This window comes from Lissotriton vulgaris, chromosome 2_1 (assembly GCF_964263255.1).
Source record: "Lissotriton vulgaris chromosome 2_1, aLisVul1.2, whole genome shotgun sequence".
Lineage (NCBI taxonomy): Eukaryota > Metazoa > Chordata > Amphibia > Caudata > Salamandridae > Lissotriton > Lissotriton vulgaris.
The window spans coordinates 705,119,957-705,136,842 of NC_141687.1; the positions used below are offsets into that span (position 1 = coordinate 705,119,957).

Genomic DNA, 16,886 nt, shown 5'->3' on the forward strand with positions numbered 1-16,886 from the left:
CTCGCAAAAATAGCAAGCGAGAGGAAGAAGGAGGAATAGGTAAGAAGAACTGAACCCGTAGATAAATAGGATATTAAAGATGAAAAGAGATCTTTTTTTTGGCCAATAACTGTTCTATGTCTTGTCATGAATTTCTTTGTATGTAATATATGTACTGTCTTCCTTCGTCTGAAGTTTTGTGTGTATGTACTGTATGAGTTTATGTCTCCCCTCTGTTCGTGTCTCTGTGCTACCTAACCCCTGCTGTTCTGTGTTATGAGCACACTAAAGGACCTATTTTCGTACACGTCTCTCTCCCCCCCCTATCTATCTCTCTCTCTCTCTCTCTCTCTCTCTCTCTCTCTCTCTCTCTACATGTCATACGTGTACTGAATAGCTCGTTTAGGTTGCGGACGACTCTCACTCTCTGCGAGAGTCCCCCTGTTCCATCTTCCTTTTTGTGATAAAAGTTGTGTCCCGCTGACACTGGTCTGATTGGATACTTATCGAACACGAAGGTGTTCAATGAAATTGACAGAAAATAAAATGATTGTAATTTGCCATATTACTACCTCTCCTTTCTGCAAAATGAATGAACTCGAATTGGCTAAGAAAGAAAGGACAGGTGAGACGACTAAGGTCCCCTAATCTGGCCCTCTTAAAAGGGGAACTATATGTCAATGGCACCCTATTTTTGTTGTTGTTAGAAACAAGCGCCAATGTCCAGATTGACCCCAATGCCCAAATTGCCCCGCCCCCCTTTTTTTTTTTTTCTTTCACTTAAAGCGCGAATGCCCGAAGCGTCCCCGCACCACCTGATTGACCCCAGCTGCTGTCCCCGATACATAGTTAATGACCATGACCAACTGTCGCCCCTCGAGAAGAATGCGTTAGCACCGCCCTACGATTATTGCACCCCCGCTCTGCTTAAAAATGGTTAGCCGGCTCTAATAAGGGAAATGTAAGACTGCTAAGGCTCGGGTTGGAAGGACGAGTCTCCCCTGAATGTTTATTTTTGATGAAATACGCAAGTGATAGGAATCTGACCTCTGTCCATATGTATCATGAATGAACACCGATTAGACTTGGTACAAACACAGTAGAAATACCCACATACTTACTTCCTGGTAATAGACTTCTGACTATGACTAATGAGCATGACCCCCAGGTGCTAGGATTGCGAGAGGAATTCAAATGTTGAAAAATCTCTTCTCCTGCCAGTCCTCTAAAACTTGTTTTTACCCATTCCAAGATATACGATCATCGGAGGAGAAGGGTCGGACGTGGTGCACAGCCCGGCTGGAGATCATGAGACACATGCGACCTCGACCAAAGGTGGAGCTGCAGCACAACAAGATACGGGACGAGGCAGCACTCTCCAATGTGGTAAACGAAAGGATGAAGGGCTGTCCTGAAGCCCTCTGTCCGCCTACCCACGCGTGCCTGAAGCCTCCGTCCCCTCTTTTTCAAGCCCGGTTGATGGGCCTGCCTGCTTGTTATCCATTGCTCCCTTGGTCCCTTTGGTGTGTCCCAGGAAATCTGACCCACTCCGCTCTCTCTCCCCCATCGACTACAGAACCATACCCCCTTTTCCACGTGACTTTTTGTCGAAAGGAAGAACAACATCTAGGTGGAAATGGGGTTACGCCACAGGAATATGGGTGCCGAGCATAAGGCGCCACTAAAAGGATTGGTTAGGGAACAGGACTGTGGTCTAACAGCAGAGGACTGACCGCACCCTGCAACGCATAAGGATGGATCCGAGCTGGACCTATAGCTCCACCGCCGGTGCTCAACAGCGCCAACGAAAGGACACGGACTAGAGCCTACCAGTGATGGCTCACTGTTAAAAAGACACTGTGACGAAGAGATCGTATTTGGACTGAATTCCTCCCTCAATTACTTGGTCAAAATGTTCATTGGTCACATTTTTGAGAAAGTCGGAAGCATTTATGCTATGAAGTTCGTTTGTAAATGCAATTTCCTATGTGCCGTATTCTGCCAATCACACCAACTGTTCATGATTATATGCAATATGTTAATATTGACAAATGCCGTTTCGTCAACCACACTTGTTTATATGTACGCCCATTTACTAGGAAGAATAGGGAAAAATTAACTTAGTTATGTAAAAAGCGGCGACTGTGGAAAATAACGAAATTGATGTACATAAGCAGCGTTCATTTGCCCTTTCCCATTCCCTTCCCTGTACGTTAACGACACCACTCCGCCAGTAAAAGCCCGTGCCCACATGTACCTGACAGCCATTTTAGGCACCATGGCCTTTTTGCCCGCTCGCCGGAATCCCCGGCTTCCCTCCTGCGCGTATTTGAACCCCCCCCCTCTCACATACATAGACCATGAAACCCTCTCCCTCTGCGCGACCCTGCTACGAAACGCAACCCTCCTGCTTGACCCACGCAAAGTCCCCCATCTCCTCTTGAAGAAGCATCCCTCGCCTCAGCTGACATAACCCCCAGCTGTATCTGACTGCCCCCGTTCTCTCATGTGCGGGTCATAAGACCTCTCTCTCCGTGCGACTCTGTCCCTGTGCGCACCCTGGCTCTCCCCTCCTCCCTCACATGGACAAGTCATAAACCTTCTTCTTCTGCAAGACCCTGTCCTTGGAAGTCACGGCCGCGCCTGACCAACACCTCCTTTTCCTTTCATGAATAACCCCTCTGTCAGTAACCCTCCCTCCGCAGTGGACTATCCACACATGTCCGAGGCCATCACCTAAGCCGGGAGACACTGTTTACTGCCCCTTATTGTATGGAATCGCTCCTCCTCAAAGGACCCACTATTGATTCTGGCCTCCCCACCCCCTGGGCTATGATCAGGCGCACATGTCCCAAGAATCGGCGGAACACTCAACTGCTTGATTACCCCCTCCTCTTATCAGCAGGTCAAGGGTTTCTATTGTGGATGCATGTGGGGTGGGATTGACACGAGGATCAGGGGGATGTCGTTTTCTTGTTTCACAATGCTGTTGTTGCAATAAGGAATGTTCTGTAAGGGTATAAAAGGCGATGCCTCCGAGAACTTGTCGGAGCACCTCCCGAAAGACACTGTGTTTCGCGTCCGAAATGACAGGCTCTCCTCATGAGTAATAAATCCTGTTCTTGTGATTCCTGCTTCCAGCGCCCGTCTCTTTATTTGGTAACTACTCAGAATGGGAACTAAGAGGCGACTTGCGCCAGCAGCCCGGGCATCGATAGTAGTATGGGCTCACTTTCCACACCCCTCCCTGCTGGAGATGGCAATAGACTTTCCTGTTCTCCTTCCATCTTTCGACGATCTTCTTCTCAATCCCCAGGGCCTTCGTCACAGTCTTATTCTGGACAACTCCTTGACCTTGTCGGCCTGGAAAGTTTCCGGCCTTCCTCTTCTAACATCCTCCTTTCGCAAGAGGCTACTCTCTTCATCAACCAGGCCTGGGCTCCGGGAACTTCCAAAGCATACAAATCCGCTTGGTCTCTTTGGGCAAGCTGGTGTTTGGAGAGGGATATCGATCCCCTTTCAGCCCCTCTAAATTTGATTATCAATTTTCTGGCTTCTGAGGCCAGTGTCGGTAAGGCCTATCGTACCGTTAACCTATACCGCTCCGCAATTTCTCTCAATCATGTTCAGATAGATGGCAAACCAGTTGGCGCTCATCCTCTGATCTGTTGCCTCCTCAAGGGAGTTCGATGTGCAAAACCTCAGTTGGCTAAGTATTCCTTTTTATGGGATGTTTCTGTAGTCCTCAAACTGTTCATGAATTGGCCTGCTAACTGTGCCTTATCTCTCAAAATGTTATCTGCTAAATTAACCATGTTACTTTGTTTGATATCGATTAAAAGAGTTTCTGATGTTAGAGCTTTGGATGTTTCTTCCAGACAATTCTCTCCTACAGGTGTTTTGTTCCAGATTCGCAGAAGAACTAAGACTAATTTAGATTCTGTGTTTTACCCTTACTTCCCTGATCAACCACAGCTTTGTGTGGGACAGTGTTTGAAAGTATATGAGCAAAGGACAGCTGATCTCAGGGCGTCATCTTGTTCCCAACTCCTTATCTCCTTTCGCAAACCTCACCTTCCTGTCTCTTCCCCTACCCTCGCCCGGTGGGTTCGTTGGGTTATGTCTCTTGCCGGTATTGACGTCTCCGTTTTCGGAGCGCATTCGGCCAGGGGAGCCATGGCCTCTAAGGCCTTTTGGTCCGGCTCCCGTCTGGAAGACATCCTGAGATCAGCAGATTGGTCCAATGACAGTGTTTTTCGCATGTTCTACTGTAAACCTGTTCATTCTGTCGCTTCTGATGTCATTAATATGCTTTAAACAAGCATAATATGAGCCTCCGGTCTTGCCATAAAATGTAGATTTTCCTAGTTATTATGATGGAAAGTCTAAATTTTAGTAAAGACACGGAGGCGAGTATTATGTTATGTTATGTTATGTTAGGAGTATTTATTCAGCACACAGCTGCTCCAGCGAAGGAGCGTCCTGGCGCTTGACAAGGTATCCAACACAACACAACCAAGGGACCATGGACTCATAAAGAAAAACTCAGGGGAATAACCAAGTCTTGATGGCTCTACGAAATAAATCCCACCGCTACACTACTAACCTGTGTTCTCCCTCCCTACAGCGAATCCGGCCTTGCCACCTGCTTCATCATAGGAGGTCTTCTCTCCATCGACTTCGTGCCTCTCCATCATGGACTTCTTCGGCTCTCTCAACGCCTTCTCCAGTTGTTCCAATCGGACTTTGCCCTTGGCTCCCTGTGGTTCAAGATATCTGCTCCTGGACTTTGGCTGTTTCTATTGTTTTGGCTATTTTTCCTTTGTTTTCTAATGTTATCTGACCTTCTCGCAGCGAAAAGAGGAAGCTGCGCAGTCAGTGTGTTCTCTTATCTGTTTACACGGTGCTGATTGGCTAATGTACTAACGTTTTCTCTTGTTCCCATGGCCCAGTTCTCGCCTGGCCCTCTGGGAACTGTAGTTTTTTCACTTATTTGGCTGCTATTGTAATAAACGCAAGATTAGAATGCATAATACTCGCCTTCGTGTCTTTAATAAAATTAAGACTTTCCGTCATAATAACTAGGAAAATCTACATTGTTCGCTATAGGCTTGCGACCCTGCTTTGCCTTGCAAGTTTTTAGCTGGACCACCATATTCTCATTTCCACCCGACACTCATTAGATTTTCTTTTCCCATAGCTTCCATTGGGCTTACTGGGGTACTTGATACAAATAAAAAATAAAAAAAGTTAAAACAGGCAGAAAGACAACAGATCTATAGCAAATCAACAAACCAGTCTATGTCGGGTATACCTCACTCCTAGATCATAGGCAAAAAAGCCAGTTTTTTTGTTCAAAATGTAAACAACAGTAACCCACAGAAACAATTCCCCATGGCAGAACAATTAAGAAGTGTTTGTGGATTGCTGCAATATTACAGCACCGGAAGCATTGAGTACGGCAGAGCCAGACGATCCCAGGACAAAAGAGAATTAACCGGATGCAAAGTGGAAAGGATATTTGAGAGCTCTCTGTCGCATAACTGGCATTACTTAGTCTCCAAATAGTTTACTACTCTATTAAAACTGTCAGGGGTGGCCCAGTCTCCCAATAAAACTAGTTGAGTGCACCAAACAATAGTCCTTCTCTGGCCACACGATGGTAAATACCAGAGTTAGACCTCTCCCAGTGAAAGGGTTGCAGAGCTGGAGAGGATGAATGGCAACAAATAATTGAGTGGCCAGAGAAAAATCAATAAATCTCACACATCGTCAAAAAGTCAGTGCCGGGGGCAAGTTGAGACATGGCCAGAGATGCAAACCCAAGCCTATTACTAGCCCAACTAAACAGACAGTAGAGTTCAAGTACCTCGTGAAGTGGTGGTGGGTCCGCAGAAACCGTCAAGAAACCAAACACAAGGGGGTTGCCCTGTCTTTTCCTGGCAATGATGGACCCACCCTTGTCCCAGACTTTGCCCAGGTGCAGCCCGCACCCCGGTGTTGAGGCAGCGCTTTAAGCGTGATGTTGGTGCTTCCCCTTCATCAGCAGCAGCGGGAATGAGGCGAGTTGCACCCTGGGACTGGTGTCCCACCAGGGTGTTTTTGGCAAAGAGAAAGGTGCCCCCAACAGAGCCATGAAAAAGAACGTCCTGCGCTGCAGGGGACGCGCCTCTCCCCTCATCAGCAGCAGCAAGAATGAGGCGAGTTGCACCCTGGGACTTGAGATCCTACCAGGGTGTTTTTGGCAAGGCAGTCATTAATTACTATTAGTTGCATTGCCCAATAGTATAGTTGGATGTCAGGAATCCCCAGACCCCCGTCGTACACCCTCCTCTGCCACAGTGGCTTCCGCACCTCTTGTCCTAACTTTCTAAATACGTCCGGGGGCACACTGAACTGCGTGTTCTGCCACATGTAGATCAGGTGTGGATGGGTCATCATCTTGTAAAATACAGCTCTTCCCGACAGGGTGAGCGGCAACGTACGTGTTGTGTTCCTGGTTCTGGCACGCCCAAGACGCCACGAGCGTGCAACGTTGAGTCATGTGACTTACTATATCATTGTGCAGTCTCTATAACTGCGGGTAAAGATTTATTCTGAGAAATGTTTGTGGGTCCCTACTGATGTGGATCCCCAGATATCTGAACCGTCCTCTACAATCGGGGTCTCGCAGTCTGATGGGAGCAGCAGGGGGATCCCCCCAACCCCTCGATAGAGGAAAAAAACAGCGTCTGGCTGGGAGTCTTGAAGTGGAAAACAAATAAATGATCCCCACACTAGGGAAAGAACTTCTAGCATGTCAGAGACATTTAATTCTTTTTCACAAAATAGTCTTCAGAGAAGCTACTGTTGTGGAAACTTGTATGAACATACGTACTGTTTCCCTCAGTTGCCATGGTAGACTGGAGTACAGCCTGACAAACTATAACTAAACCTACTAGTTTTAGACTTAGATGGAATGACAAAGTGGGCATAGGGAAGCATTGGTTATTGTTGGGGAAAAACCACACCAGCTCGGGAGCCCCTTGAAGTTACAGGCCCGGTAAGGGTTTCAGGCCTAAGGAATTCAGGCTTTGCCAATATCTGTTTACTTCACTGCAGACACCCAGAGCCCGGAAATGAGCAGAGGCTGACCTGCCTGCAGGCTGGAAAAGATAGATAGAAGTACCCTGCAGATTGCATCAAAAGTAGAATCAGTAGACTGTTTCTTTGTTCAGGTGTAAGTCATGTAATGCCTGCAATTCAGCGCAGAGATTGTGAGTTCCATTTTTGGCACCTTGATTGGCTGTAGATAAAAAGGGTGGGCTGTGGCTAGAAGAGAGGCGGAACTCCTTCGCCAATGTTCAAGAGTATGACCACATTTTTAGCTTGCAGAGCAAAAGAGGCGTAAGAGACTTGTCAACTCTGGTAGATGGTGGAGCAGGGGTCAATCTTTAATCTTAGCTTGTTCTTGTCAAGGCAGAGAGGCTCAGAAAGCAGCCATCTCTCCGAGGTAGGTGTTATATTTTAATGATCAGAACTCCTGAACAGTTTGCAAAATGATGATGCAAAAAAAAAAAGAAGGTATTGCACAACAAAGCCTTATTCACAATGAAGACGATCATGCCTCAATGCTCAGCACCCTTAGTGCCAAGCTGGAATTTCACTGGATACACTTCAATACAAAGCTATATTGGGGTCCACCTCCTTTATAATCAAGATACATCATCAGTGAAAGACATGTTTTTAAAGCATAGATGATTATGCTGTGCTGCTTAGTGATGATTTACATATGAGGCCTTGGGTAACTAGCACTATACTTGTCTGAACGGTTAACAAGGCATGTTTACTACAGTTTGTTATTGCATAAAGCTGCCATTTTTCAAATCTACAGTGTAGAGAAAAGTAATGCTAAATTAGATTACCATGGGTTGGAAAATAGTTTTTTTTTTTAAACGCATGGTTACGCAAAGGGAAATTATGTATGACTTGATGGGTCTTCCTGGGAGGATGGGAAGGAGGAGCTGGACACAGCCTTACACTTACATCTAAATAGACTGTGACGTGTCCACATTCAAAAGGCTGCATCTACCCAGTAATGAGTCTTGAGCCAGGGCAGGAAAGGAAGACCTCTGCGCACTTCAAAGCCCGTCTTTGAAATCTTTCCCACTTCAAATCCACCACTAGGTATAAGAATTGGACTTCTGACTCAACTCACTCCTACTGAGGATACCCTGCCAAGAAGACGGACTGTTGTGCTGAAGGACTGCCAGTATGCTGGACTGCTGCTTTGGAAGATCTGCTGTGTTGACCTGCTGCCTGCTACCCTCTTTTCCTGGGCAAGGACTTGCCCCCAGAACCCAGAATGTCTCTAAGGGCTAGCTGGCTAGTCTTCTGACTTGAATACTCAGGGATAGAACAGACTTCAAACCACCCTGCACCTACACCTTGGACCACAGGAAGTAGGCCTGAGGTGTTCTAATACAGCACCAATGCTTCCTCTGCTGCAAGAGCAGAATCAACTCATTGATGCTGTTGTGGGATCAGGACCGGCACATCACTTTCAAACCAGTGCATTGCTCTCTAAACCGATGCATCGCCGCTGATGCGTGTAAAATCCTGATGCATGATATCTTGGAACCAGCACATCGCCTCTGGAAGTGAAGCATCTTCTACTTCCAAAGCAGAGTCAACACATTCCCTTCAGAACTAGTGCATTGTCTTCAGAACCAACGCATCCCCACCATTGCATGAAGAAAATTGATGCGTCGCAGTGTGGACTGTCAATGACCCCTTGCCTTGTCGGCACCCCGCATCTCGTCATTGTCACCAATGCATCAAGGTACTTTTGTAGCGGGCCTAACCTGGTCCCTGTATTAGACCCGTGCTCTATTGCGGGCGGCATGAACTGTTGGGCAGCATGATTAGATATTCCAAATCAGTTCTTGTAAGTGCTATTTTCTTATTTTTTCTTTAAAAATTCATGAATCACGTTCCATTCATTGGATTTCGACATTTTGGTCTTGGTTATTAGAAAATTAAGTTCTATTTTTCTCAGCTTGTGTGGAGTCTTTTAGTAGTGTTTTCACTGTGTTACTATTTGAAGTGTTGCACAAATACTTTACACAAGTCGGACTGCTCTGTGCCAAGCTACCAGAGGGTGAGCACAGGTTACTTTGGGATGTGTTTGTGACTTACACTGACTAGGATTGTGGTTTCTGTTTGGACAAGGACAAATACCTCTGCCAACCAGAAACTCAATAACAAGTACCAAGGTTGGGTCAGACCCCAGAAGACGGCCATCACTAGGAGGTAAACCAAAAGGAGGAGGAACAAGAGAATAATGAGAGAACGAGAAAGATAAGGGCCTGGTGAGGATCTGGAAAGATGATGATGAGCAAGTTGAGGAGGACCAGAAGGCTGAGAACGGCCAAGTGGGATGATTAAGAGAAGGAGAAATACTAGAAGAAGGAGGAGGAGGTGGAGAGGATCAAGTGAAGTAGGAAGAGATCACTTTAATTCTAGCCCACAGGCATAAGGACATGCCACGGTTACACATACCCCAACTCCAATGAATATTTATTAATTACATGTCTTACCCATAGCCCTTTAAATTTAGAATCCCCACATTTTTCTGTTCACTTAAACCTCTGCTTAACCCACAGCTTTATGAAAATGAAGTCTGTTTGTAACTAATTAAGTAAACCAGCAAAGCTCTTTATTACACTTTTACTTGCTGCCAATTTCTTTAGGGAGAAAATTACAAAAAACAATTTGATGGACACAATGTAGATCAATGTCTTACATTCACCCCAGTACAAGGATCTGGGCCTAAATCCATCGTTTTTTGCACTCCACACCACCCTGGGTCAGATAATGGCTTTATGCAAATCAGCTCTGACCCTGTGCCCCATGGGAACAGTCCAGTCCGAACTACAACAGCCATATCTTTCCCAGACCGGAATCAAGCATCCGAGGACCGGACCGGTTTCGAGGTAACACCTCTCATCAGCCCAGCTAGCTTCACTCCAGTGGTGTGGAGGCTCTGGGACCCACGTCTGAGCTACCCCAGTACACTCAGGGAGAAAATTACAAAAAACAATTTGATGGACAGAATGTAGATCAATGTCTTACATTCACCCCAGTACAGGATCTGGGCCTAAATCCATCGTTTTTTGCACTCCACACCACCCTGGGTCAGATAATGGCTTTATGCAAATCAGCTCTGACCCTGTGCCCCATGGGAACAGTCCAGTCTGAACTACAACAGCCATATCTTTCCCAGACCGGAATCAAGCATCCGAGGACCGGACCGGTTTCGAGGTAACACTTCTCATCAGCCCGGCTAGCTTGACTCCAGTGGTGTGGAGGCTCTGGGACCCACGTCTGAGCTACCCCAGTACACTCAGGGAGAAAATTACAAAAAACAATTTGATGGACAGAATGTAGATCAATGTCTTACATTCACCCCAGTACAAGGATCTGGGCCTAAATCCATTGTTTTTTGCACTCCACACCACCCTGGGTCAGATAATGGCTTTATGCAAATCAGCTCTGACCCTGTGCCCCATGTGCAATTACCGCCATAAGTGCGCTGGGGATGCTCAGACGTGGGTCCCAGGCACTCCACACCACTGGAGTCAAGCTAGCCGGGCTGATGAGAGGTGTTACCTCGAAACCGGTCCGGTCCTCGGATGCTTGATTCCGTTCTGGGAAGGACATGGCTTTTGTAGTTCGGACTGGACTGTTCCCATGGGGCACAGGGTCAGAGCTGATTTGCATATCGCCATTGTCTAACCCAGAGTGGTGTGGAGTGCAAAAAAACGATGGATTTGGGCCCAGATCTTTGGACTGGGGTGAATGTGTGACATTGATCCACATTCTGTCCATCACCTGTTTTGTTTGCAATTACCGCCATAAGTGCGCTGGGGATGCTCAGACGTGGGTCCCAGGCACTCCACACCACTGGAGTCAAGCTAGCCGGGCTGATGAGAGGTGTTACCTCGAAACCGGTCCGGTCCTCGGATGCTTGATTCCGTTCTGGGAAGGACATGGCTTTTGTAGTTCGGACTGGACTGTTCCCATGGGGCACAGGGTCAGAGCTGATTTGCATATCGCCATTGTCTAACCCAGGGTGGTGTGGAGTGCAAAAAAACGATGGATTTGGGCCCAGATCTTTGGAGTGGGGTGAATGTGTGACATTGATCCACATTCTGTCCATCACCTGTTTTGTTTGCAATTACCGCCATAAGTGCGCTGGGGATGCTCAGACGTGGGTCCCAGGCACTCCACACCACTGGAGTCAAGCTAGCCGGGCTGATGAGAGGTGTTACCTCGAAACCGGTCCGGTCCTCGGATGCTTGATTCCGTTCTGGGAAGGACATGGCTTTTGTAGTTCGGACTGGACTGTTCCCATGGGGCACAGGGTCAGAGCTGATTTGCATATCGCCATTGTCTAACCCAGGGTGGTGTGGAGTGCAAAAAAACGATGGATTTGGGCCCAGATCTTTGGACTGGGGTGAATGTGTGACATTGATCCACATTCTGTCCATCACCTGTTTTGTTTGCAATTACCGCCATAAGTGCGCTGGGGATGCTCAGACGTGGGTCCCAGGCACTCCACACCACTGGAGTGAAGCTAGCCGGGCTGATGAGAGGTGTTACCTCGAAACCGGTCTGGTCCTCGGATGCTTGATTCCGTTCTGGGAAGGACATGGCTTTTGTAGTTCGGACTGGACTGTTCCCATGGGGCACAGGGTCAGAGCTGATTTGCATATCGCCATTGTCTAACCCAGGGTGGTGTGGAGTGCAAAAAAACGATGGATTTGGGCCCAGATCTTTGGACTGGGGTGAATGTGTGACATTGATCCACATTCTGTCCATCACCTGTTTTGTTTGCCAATTTCTTTAGGGGCAGAGTTTGTCAAATGTATTGCATGGGTTACCTGTCATTATCTCCACTCCTTTTGATGTCACCAATAATGACTCTGGTCCCTCTCTGCCTCAAAACTTAATGGTATTCCAGAGTAAAAATGTTCATCTTCAACACTTATGGCAGTAATAAGGTACAGTTAAGGACAATGGCGGACGCTGTGACAGCACTCCCCTGATGTGTTCCCTTCGTATTTGTTTCAGTGGTCAATTCGGTTGACTGTGCACAAGCTACTTCAGCACCTGCCGTCGTTGGGTGCCAACTGCTATGCAGATAATGGATGAACCCAAACTTGTAGAGTGGTGCACCGCTCGATAATAAAAGGTTTTTGGTCAAATAAGTCAATAAATCATATGGTCCTGTTAAAGTTGTCTTAATCAATTCTTTATTTTCATAATTGTCCAAATACACAATACCAGCCAACGTATTTCGTTCATAAGAATGAGCTTCTTCAGGGCATAAAATCACGGTCCTGGAAGAGTCAAAGTATGTGTGCAATTTGGGCTGTATGGGCCTCCATGATAAGTGCCCGTATGTGGTGAGTCTGAAGGCAAAGAAAGTGGTGAGCCGTCCGCTTCGGGAGTTGAAGTGATGGCAGTAATGTCTGCAGTGCACACAAAATAAAAACAGGCACAAATCAATGTACAGTTTTCAGAAAATCCCACTGCACAGCAAAAATCACACTGGTCGTTCAGGACACATGTTTTCGGTTGGCCAGGCACCCATGTTGCTGGTCATGCAAACCAGCAAACCATGTCAAGCAGTCAGAAAAAGGAAATCTCATACCACTAAATAATATAAATCAGATGAATTAAGATGTCTAAGAAGCAGATGCTTACCATTTATTGCCTTTATATAGACTCCAAAATACAGACACTTGATGGAATGAAAGAATACCTGTGATCTGACACAGGCATTGGTCTTTTACCATATACATCTAAATGAATGGTACAATTGTGTTTAACATCGATTTGTTTCCTTTTATGGCATTGCTACACTCAGGGTAATGTATTTCTACAACTATGCTAAAGATGCTGGATTGTTATTGAGGATTACTCAAGCTATGACAGTAGACAAGGTTACATTGATCTCACATCTGTTAGCCATAGATGACAAGATGAGACTTAATGAAGTGAAGCTGATACACTAATATGTGAATAGATGCCAAGGTTTCAGATTGCTTATCTGTGACATCTTCATAATTTCAGTGTAATTATTCAACAACAATGAGTGACACTTTATCTTGAGCAAAAATGAGTCAATGAAGACTGCTTTGTTTGAAACTTAAACTGTGCACTGCAGTGCCCCGCACATGCCCACCTACAGTTGCGTCTGTGTGACAAATGAGTGGCTGTCCTCGTTTGTGACGTCAGTGCTGAATGTTGTGGTGTCAGGTGAATGGGTAACATTGTAGCCAGAGCGAGCTCAGCTGAGCCATCCCCAAAGCCTTCTGCAAGCAGCGTGGATGCATGCTGCCACTAGCTTTCTCAGTCACACAGTGGTGCTAATTAGAGCCCTCCAGCTTGACAGCTGAGGAGGCGCTATAAATGTGTGACTTTGCATTTCAGTGTGGCGATGTAGACCACCACACTGAAATGCGTTAGTCTAGAGCCTGGTGCGTGGTACTTGGCAGAACTCAATGTGGTTGATAGTCAAGTTATTAGCTCTATTGCATTTTCGTGGGCAGGCTCCTTTTAGAAAACGTTAGCATGGGCTTATGTTAAACTTGATTTCTCACCCCTAGAAGTGTCCATAGGCACAATACCTTCCCTTGACAGCTTGATACTCTGAACAGTGAAGGCCAAACTTTACGTTGTAGCTGAAATTCACAACATGTTATGTTATGATATGTTATGTTATGTTATGTTATGTTATGTTATGTTATGTTATGTTATGTTATGTTATATTATGTCGGTATGATATGTTATGTTATGTTATGTTATGTTATGTTATGTTATGTTATGTTATGTTATGTTATGTTATGTTATGTTATATTATGTCGGTATGATATGTTATGTTATGTTATGTTATGTTATGTTATGTTATGTTATGTTATGTTATGTTATGTTATGTTATGTTATGTTATGTTATGTTATGTTATGTTATGTTATGTTATGTTATGTTATGTTATGATATGTTATGTTATGTTATGTTATGTTATGTTATGTTATGTTATGTTATGTTATATTATGTCGGTATGATATGTTATGTTATGTTATGTTATGTTATGTTATGTTATGTTATGTTATGTTATGTTATGTTATGTTATGTTATGTTATGTTATGTTATGTTATGTTATGTTATGTTATGGTTTATCTAAAAAGCAGGAATCACTAACTGAATTGTTCTTCGTCACAGACAGGCAAGTTCAGCTGTCAGAGCATACCTATACTGGAAAACTGTATGGTGGATTAATATGGGAAGAATTAGGCTTTACAAAGCTTATAAAAAGTGAAATTCTGTAGATGGTTATATTTTCTAAAAGCAGAAGATCAATTAGTCTATGAACATCTAAGCAAAAATGTGATGTGGATGCCATCACACACTATAATCCAACGTATCTGGATTTCACAGACCCCTTCCATGATTCTATGCAACAGGCCCGCGACAGACATGATGGCTACACAAAACATCATGACCGAACAGGGTAGGATAGGACAGTTGTTTTATTTGCCTTTATGAAGACCCATTTGTTTTTTAATTCTGTGTTATTTTAATCAATAGTACTGAAAATACATCAACCGAATTCCTATCTTGTCATGTATTAATATTGCCCCCAAATCTGTGACTTTCTTCACACTGTTGTTGACCGATGAAAAGGTATTCTTTCTCGTCTTCATTAATATGTCACTATCTCTGCCTTGTAGATTGTTTACATTTCTCATTACATTGCTACATTTTCAAATGCAAAGGTATCATTGCATAAGCAAAGTTTGATGTGTGGAAGGGGAGTTCCCGATGGCTACTTTTAATGAGTGTGTTCGCTATATCTTCTTACCTTGAAATGCTTAAGATGTGGCCGCAGTAGATGAGCAAATGAGATGCCATTATGCGAGGCCTCCATCCAAAGTTAAGGAAACAAGATTTGCCTGGTCTAACACATAACAGACATGTTGCGTGTGGGAGTAGAAATACTCTCGTGCGGAATAGAATTGGAAACAGCAGGGGCAACAAAAACATCAGGGGTTCGTTCACAAAGACAAACGTTTCCTTGAAACATATCGGCCACCCTTCAAAGAAAATGCACACAATTAAAAGAAATGAAGTAACACTCTTCAGAGGTAGAAATGTTGTGCAAAGTAGCCCATGCAGAAGCCGTCTGTTTGGAAGGATGCACAGGCCGCAGTACCGCACAAAACAGGCTGGATGTGAAACTGATCAAGGCTCAGTTTCCTTCTTCACACTGAGGGCTCCCAAAAAACAAATGCACCATAGGTAAAGATTGACGGCATTGTTAGAAAAAAGTGACTCAAAATGACTTGAAATATCTAGGTGGATTGTATGTCAGAATATCTAATACAAAATCACCATGCTAACAAGAATATCGACAACCAAGATATTGTGGAGGGAAGCATGAAAAGGATAAATGTACTCATCTTAGCATCATATTCACGCACCCTTGAATATATGTTTATCGTCAAGGTACATTTATACAAACTTACGTATAATAACCCTTTATCTTATTTTTGCCCATATTTTGGTCATCAATATTTTTGATACGATATTTATACGTGTACCATAGTAGAAGGTGAAATGGAGTTTACACGCTCCATCTACTTGTGGTCTAGTTGGGTTACTCAAATGGCAGACTGAAAGCATGACCGCTTTGAATGCTTCAATCATAACAGTTGACATCTCCAAAATGGCGCATTCTGTTTTCTAAATGTTTCCTGGAAAATGCAATTATCCATTCTCCAGTCGAAAGGTCTGGGTATCCCTAGAGTTATCTCGCTCACAACACTGAAATGCACCAGCAGAGATATAATTCCTTGGCAAAGGATATCGATTGGATTAACTCCAGAGCAATATAAGCAGAGTTCACGGGAAATAGCATTTCTGTGATCATCCATTATCTGAGGCAAACTAGATGCTGCTCTGAAAGGTTTGGTGAAGTGTGTTACTAGGGCCTAATGAATTGCGCAACCTTGAATGCTGGAACATTATTAAATCTAACTTTATAAAAACAATGTAACTGACGCCTTTGTGAAGTTGCCAAAATGTGGAAAGTTTCTATATATGATAAATTCAGATTTCTATTGGCATGTTGGATAAAGATCTGCATTTTGCGCAATGTATAGGATGATTATTACAGGGAGGAGTTTTGGGAATTACATTTTACCTTTCGAAATGGTTTAGATTTTAAATTCTGAATATTTTACCTAGCATGTCTCTTCTTCCTATACCACACCTTTTACAGCCGATATATACTGAAAAGGATCACAAATCCATTTGCACTCGTTTTTTATTAAACTTTAATGGCCAGTGTTGTAAAGAAATGCTGTCTGGTCCATGTAGTTTCTTTATGTAGATATATTCAGGTAGGATGTTACAACAGGGAGAGCCCCACCAGGAGCAGCCTCACTGCTGCTCAGCCCGTCCACCAACAGACTCTCACACACATAAACATTCCATTCACCAACATTCTCTCACACAGATACCCAGGTTGAGCTGCAGTATAACACATCTCCTTCCTCTAAGGGAATACACAAACTCTTAGACCAATATCAGAACAAATGCAAGAAATAAATAATATAACATAGTTCTGAAAAGTAGCATGAAAAATTAAAGGTGGCAAATTCATGCAGAAAGAATAAAGAAGGTAGAAAGAGACACGGGAATACACCATCTCCCTTCTTATCACAACACAACCCACACTCCCGCACAAAAAACTACCACCAAACCAAAGTACAAGCATCATGCAAGCTGACCAGGCAAACACAAGACAAGTACAAGGGTGCCAACAACAAAAGTGTGAAGGAGAACCAACCAATAAGGA

At 44.5% G+C, this 16,886-nt stretch overlaps 1 protein-coding gene across 1 annotated transcript in view; it reads left to right on the top strand.

Annotated features, from left to right (window-relative positions):
* The window catches only part of LOC147731008 (uncharacterized), a 33,382-nt gene extending 16,746 nt beyond the window's left edge, over positions 1-16,636 (top strand). The window contains exon 2 of the mRNA XM_086954135.1: positions 16,545-16,636. Coding sequence (XP_086810261.1) covers positions 16,545-16,636 — 92 coding nt within the window. The remainder of the gene's footprint in view (positions 1-16,544) is intronic.
* Positions 16,637-16,886: the final 250 nt, after the last annotated feature.